Source organism: Pseudochaenichthys georgianus, chromosome 9, assembly GCF_902827115.2.
Source record: "Pseudochaenichthys georgianus chromosome 9, fPseGeo1.2, whole genome shotgun sequence".
Classification (NCBI taxonomy): domain Eukaryota; kingdom Metazoa; phylum Chordata; class Actinopteri; order Perciformes; family Channichthyidae; genus Pseudochaenichthys; species Pseudochaenichthys georgianus.
In genome coordinates this window covers 38,654,626-38,661,118 of record NC_047511.1, presented here as the reverse complement: position 1 = coordinate 38,661,118, position 6,493 = coordinate 38,654,626, and the positions used below count along the sequence as shown (strand labels likewise).

Genomic DNA, 6,493 nt, shown 5'->3' with positions numbered 1-6,493 from the left:
GATACACCCTGATGTACACAACACTTAACAAAGGGTATAATATGAAGTAGTTGGTAAGGAAGGGGTTTTCTTTAAGGGTGCAAAACTTTTAGAACAGGGTAAAATATTCATTAATTTGTATTGAATTGAGTTTTCTTTTTTTTTGATTTTCAACATACTATATGACTTTTACATATTTCTGACGTACTATACTTTTTTTTTTGACTTTTTTCTGTAGATCTTGACAAAACTATTACTTGTTCTTAAATGATGACCTATTGCTGGAGATGAGATGAAAAAGCTACAACGCTTAAAGAACTTTTTCTAAAAAACTCTCAATTCTACACTGACTCCCCCCACTCAACGCAATAAGTCCCACCCCACTCAGCAAATCATCTAAAACGAAGGACCCCATCAAGACGACCGTTGAAAACTAGCCATGGATCTGAGAAAACCAAGTCTGATGTAGCCTACCCTTATTATCACCAGGATAATGGATATGGGCTTAATGACTGGATGGTACAAAGTAGGGGAGAGGATGTTCCCGAAGAAGAGCTCTCCTCTATATGTAATAGTATTGTAAACGAAACATTTTAAAGGGTCCCGGAATCTTCATTTTTCAGAAAACATTCTGTAACATTCCGAAGAAATTACACTTACTCTTTTTCTTGTGTTACCAAGATACGTTTAGATACAGTTTGGGTCTGAAAACTGAAACTGGTTGAATATAAAGTACTTTTATAAGGAATTCGGATTCTTTTAAAGGCAGATTTTGGCTTTTTTTTTTCTCTTGCCAAGATACTTTTAGACACACTTTGAGGGATGCAAAACCTTAAAACTAGAAAATGAAGTACAGTCTGATTAGATTTTTTCTTAAAGACTGTTTCTCTAAAAGGTAAGTTTGTGATTTTAACATTTTTCCCTGACACTTGGCAGATTTGTGTGTAATTCTCTCACAAGGAACTGTAAGATACACTTTTTATGTATGCAAAACCTTAAACTTTTTTTTTTTTTTTTGAAAATAAAATACTTTGTCTGAATACATTTTCTTTAAAGGCACTTTTTTTTATTTTAACGCTATTTCAGTGGAAAAAATACAGTTTTGTTGACATCAAGGCTTTTTTCTCTTTTCTTGTGTTACTAAGATACTTTTAGACACACTTTGATGTATGCAACACTTGTTCAGTTAAACAATGGGTTTTTTTTTTTTTCTGATAAACTTACATATTTTAGTTATTTTATGTTACCAAGATACTTTGAGATACACCCTGATGTACGCAACACTTAACAAAAGGGTATAATATGAAGTACTTGGTAAGGAAGGGGTTTTTCTTTAAGGGTGCAAAACTTTAGAACAGGGTAAAATATTCATTAAATTGTATTGAATTGAGTTTTCTCTCTCCAAAGATGCTTTACTTTTTGATTAATTTCATGTTATTTGCTAGTATTTGTAAGTTAGGAAGTGGTTAGGGAGGCGGGGATATATAATCCTAGACATATTAATTGATTGAAAACAACGGCATTTTATTTTTTCTCATTTTTTTAATTTAAATTAATTTTATTATTTTGTAAACCGGAAGCGGGGGGCGGGACATCCGCCGGAAGCTGGGGGCGGGACATCCGGTTCGAACGAGGCGGGACTTCCCGGTTTTCAAAATAAAAATAAAAAGGCGGGGACTTCCGGTCAAATAAGGCGGGACTTCCGGTCAAAAGGGGGCGGGGCGACCTGTCACTTTTTCTGCATACTAATGAGATTGATATGGCATTTGTACTACTACTAACATGTGCACTAATGCTATTTATTGGAATAATTGGTTTGCTATTTATCCGTTGGCTGTAAATAGCAAACCAATTATTCCCATCCCCACAGTGAAAAGAGTAAACACAAAGTTTAACTACCATCCCTTTGCTGTGGAAAAAAACAAAGTTAAAGTTGACATTTGGACGGACTAGCTGACTAGTCAGGGATTAATTCATTGTTTTCACTAATGCATGAAAATATGCAAACTTCATCCTCTGACCATGGCGGGCCAAGTCTCCACAGCATTACACAAGCCTTTTCATGAAAAGCTGTCTCTGCCGTGCTATTGGTGCAACAGAGACACTCCTCTGAAGTTGTCGACGCCCTTCTCCTGCTCACGTTCTTTATCATGGGCCTACAGGCCATGATCAAACTGAAGATTTCCAAGTATCCACTGGTGAAGCAGAGAGTTGCTTGCAATCCTTAAAGATAGGTGGGGTTAATTAGTCAATGTTATTTTATTTTCAAATAATAGTTCATGCTAACCTAGAGATTTTAATTTAAAAAATGATGGCTCATGGTGGCTACATAGTTGTTTTTCTCAGGAAATAGTGCATTGGGTTAGAAATGAGAACACACCAGTGCAGTATAGCAGCGTATGGTACGTCATGGTCCCATGTTGCAGAATACATAAGCGCTGCCTGCCTGTCACAACAGGTACCTCAGTGATCTGCAGTCATATAAGTGTTACCTGACCGCAGGTGTTTTATAATATTTTGGAAGTGAAGCTGCTCTAAGAGGGTAAGGTGTGCAGGTATGAGTTGTGATTGGATAATGTTCATCCAATGAGTGAAACTAGAGATAATCTGGCAATCAGACGAGTGGGTGACATAGGAATGTGTCTATCCTCTCATAACCTCAGTCACATGCTGACTGGAAAATGAGAAGTGAGCAGGAGAAGGGCGTCGACAAACTTCAGAGGAGTGTCTCTGTTGCACCAATAGCACGGCAGAGACAGCTTTTCATGAAAAGGCTTTGTGTAATGCTGTGGAGACTTGGCCCCGCCATGGTCAGAGGATGAAGTTTGCATATTTTCATGCATTAGTGAAAACAATGAATTAATCCCTGACTAGTCAGCTAGTCTGTCCAAATGTCAACTTAACTTTGTTTTTTTCCACAGCAAAGGGATGGTTAGTTAAACTTTGTGTTTACTCTTTCACTGTGGGGATGGGAATAATTGGTTTGCTATTTACAGCCAACGGATAAATAGCAAACCAACTATTCCAATAAATAGCATTAGTGCACATGTTGAACTTGTCCTTTAACAGCCTGTTAAAGGACAGGTTCAACATGTGCACTAATGCTATTATCAAAGTTAGAATAGGGAGTGCTTACTTTCTTTTTGATCTTCTCACTTTGTCCCTGGGCCTTTCTGTCAGTTGTTCTTGCCTTGGGGGTTGTCCCAGCGAGGAAAACGGGCCAAACACAACAAAACTAAAAAAGGTTGGATGACAAAACATTGTATGAAAGAAACAGGCTCTTTTATCATACAATCAGCCGTGGAATATAGTACCAGTTTCCCTGGAATTACAGGTTTTTACCCTCCAGTTCCTTACTTTTTTTTGTATATAAAAAGAGATGAAGTAGTGCCATAGAAGAATGTTGTTGTAGCATTTTAGGTTGATTAACACATACTGTAGACATATTGTGTATGGAAAATGACAATATGTCTATACAATTATAACACACTGCTATGCACTACTAATTGACAAACATTTAAATTAACTTATTATAAAAACAAAAGTTAAGAAGATAGGCCTGCAGAGTGGAAACGCTGATTCCTACTGCCACCTGCTGAGGAGTTTCAGTAAACTGAAAATATATTTTGCTGTAAGTATTCCAACCAATGTATGTTTCAGGATAGAACAGAAGTGATGATTATCTGGTATTTTTCTACATCCATTTGAGTGTTTAACAAAATATCAAGACACTAAGAAAATGTGTTCACACGTTATGGCCGTTTAATTCCACACGTCTAAATCCAGACACATTTGGACAGTATAAATGGCTTTTATATACAGTACGTCATTCTATACGTAAAGAGGTATGTCCTCAAAAATATTACAGTATCAAAAATAAAAGTATTTCAACAATCCAAAATAAATAAGAATACTGAAAACAACAAAAGACAGAAGACACACAAACACATTGTCATGGCCACCTCCACTATTCTCTCCAAAAGAAGATATTCTCAAATGTTTTAAACACAAAATCGCTGATTTCACTGACTTTCCATTCACAGCATTTTACCAAAAAGTAAACATTTTGTTTATAAAAACTAGAAATTTGTAAACACAAGAAATTCAGGACATGTGTAACTGCGGAGGAAGGTGGCGATGCTCTCTGTCAAATAATACTCACTCCTCTCTGACTTTAAAGGTAAGGTATGTAAGTTTGAGAAACCAGCTCGAGTGCGCTAGAATTTGAAAATACACGACCGGAGTAAATCTGCCACTTCCTTACAGAGCCCCTCCTCCAACACCCACGAACGCGCACATGACCAATGAGGGTACGAGATAAGTTTGTGCACAGATGGAAAGCTGACAGGCAGGTCGGCCATCCAGTTACTTTAGCCGGGCCGGCTCAGATGATTGGTCGTGCTTTTTACAGCGCTACGGCTTCCACAGATGACATCTTTTTATGGATTTTTTGTCAAAGCACTTAAGATATTTATTGCTATCTGGATGTTAAGAGCATTCCATGGAATATAACAAAAAGTGTATCTCGAGCTGGTTTCTCAAACTTACCTACCCTACCTTTAACTTTCTGAAATCATCAACGTTGTTTTTAAGTGAACTTGAAGGTGTATGAACCATCCTTAACGTTATGAATGAGGGCATGAGGTAACAATCCAAAGTGAGTGAAATGTAGTAAACCCGAACCTGACAGTCGACTGCACCAACCTGCCTAGTGTTGCGGACTGAATCTGTGCGGTTCCTACTCGAAAACAGAAGCTGGATTGACATCTGGATGCTCATCTAGCTGGATCTCTGTGGACAGTACGTCATCCCAGAGCTCTCATTATGCACTGTCAACAGCGTTCATGCTTTGTAGGAGTGCAGAACTGCAAATTAAGTATTGCTCGTCTTTGCCCGAAGACCCGCTATGTCATCACAATTTTCTGTTCAGTCAGCGTTTCCCTCGTCTTTTTTCAATTTCCTTTCGAAGTCGAGTCTCCAGAGCTGCCCTCATGGCTGAATCCAATATGTTTTTCTCTGCTACACGCTGCACTAACCTCTCAGGCTTGTCCTCCTTTAGAAATAGAAAGGGAATTAGGACCAAAGCAAAAATAAATCACAATGCCAGAATAATAAACAGTGATCTGCATGTACCTTGTGCACAAGGAATGAGGTAATGGTACCAGAGTCCGCCTGGTAGTCGAGCCAAAAGAGTTCAGTACCATGGGTCTCTGTTTCTGTGCTGGACCCGCTCTCATTGGACTCCTCTGCCTCAGCACCGGCCCCTGGATCTGAATCATCTGGGAAATGAGCAGACAAGTATATTATTGACTGGATTCAGTGTTGGAAATAAACACAGCAAAGTGCCTTAACTTACGTCTGCGTCGAGGATCGTACACCTGGATATCAGGTCGACGGGGTCGTCTAGGGGTCGTGGTATTCCTCCGTCGCTGGAGCTCTTTTGCCTCCTGCACCTCTTTGGCTTGCTTCACCGATTTATCATAGTCATCTCTTGAAGAGCCAAGAAATCAACATTATTTCATTTGAATGGAAGTTGTGGTTTTTACACTCTTAAGATAATTGATTAGATAACTTTAAAAATGGGACATACTCACTAACCAATAGAGAAAACAAGTATAGAAGGAAATCTCAGGAAAGGGTTAAACAACAGATATGAGGTACAGGTACAATGAACGTGTATGAGGATGGTTGATACTTAATGTTACCAGTGATAACAGTGTTGTTGTTGTTGTTGTTGTTGTCGTCGTTACAACAGCTAGCTATATGTTGTTTTGTCTCCAGTGTCCTAAACTATTATTCTACTCTGCTTCTTCTTGTACTATTAGTATTGTATGTTTTATGTATTATGTTGCATTGTTGGAGGAGCTTGGGACTTCATTTTGTCATTGCCATGTCTACACTGTAGGTACTGTGCATATAACATAAAGCCTTTGAATCTTTGAAATATATACCTAGGATGACTCTAGCCATGCGCCTGAAGGACTTATTTGTATATGTTCAGGTTGAGTGTAGAGGAACCTCCCCTTACAATCACAGTAACTTCTATAACATCCTCTAACTTCTATTTAACGTGTGCGGTTGTGGCTCCAGATATTGTGGCTAAATAGTGAAAGCTTGTTTGTTAGCTTCTAGCATTAGCTTTTGGGAAATCACCTAGCAATCTGGTTCCTCCGGATATGGTGCAGGAAGCCGTGGCTCATATCCAAGCGCCCAGACCGTTTGTATTTCAGCTCGTCCAATTCATCTTCTCCTAAAATATCCATTTCAACAAAATGTTCCAAAGCGGTGATAATATTTGTGAGATAATAAACGCTAAGGATTGCAACAAGTCTCAGGCAGATCCACAGACATGACAAAAAGCTACATGCTAGCTAACGGTAAATCGTTGTCCAACTAAAACATTCCCCGAGTTTACAACTTAATAATAGCTCGAAAATAAACATTGTTTTAAAGAGACATTTTCTGAAGCACAATAAATCAGAAATTGAATGTAAATATACATATATAAAAAAAA

The 6,493-nt window shown here is 38.3% G+C and overlaps 1 protein-coding gene across 1 annotated transcript; it reads right to left on the bottom strand.

Moving 5' to 3' along the window:
• Positions 1-3,719: 3,719 nt before the first annotated feature.
• c9h2orf68 (chromosome 9 C2orf68 homolog) lies at positions 3,720-6,379 on the bottom strand. The gene is made up of 4 exons (XM_034090620.2): positions 6,133-6,379; positions 5,336-5,469; positions 5,113-5,258; positions 3,720-5,032 (listed from the first exon to the last, which is right to left on the bottom strand). The coding sequence occupies exons 1-4, from the start codon at positions 6,240-6,242 to the stop codon at positions 4,910-4,912; spliced, it is 513 nt and encodes a 170-aa protein (XP_033946511.1). The 5' UTR covers positions 6,243-6,379; the 3' UTR covers positions 3,720-4,909.
• Positions 6,380-6,493: the final 114 nt, after the last annotated feature.

Bases quoted from the DNA above. Each gene is read 5' to 3' on its own strand.
- c9h2orf68 (XM_034090620.2), bottom strand. From the start codon at position 6,242: ATGGATATTTTAGGAGAAGATGAATTGGACGAGCTGAAATACAAACGG. The intron at 5,470-6,132 runs GTGATTTCCCAA...TGGCTCTTCAAG, and splicing joins CGGAGGAACCAGATTGCTAG to AGATGACTATGATAAATCGG. The intron at 5,033-5,112 runs GTACATGCAGAT...CTATTTCTAAAG, and splicing joins CCTCATTCCTTGTGCACAAG to GAGGACAAGCCTGAGAGGTT.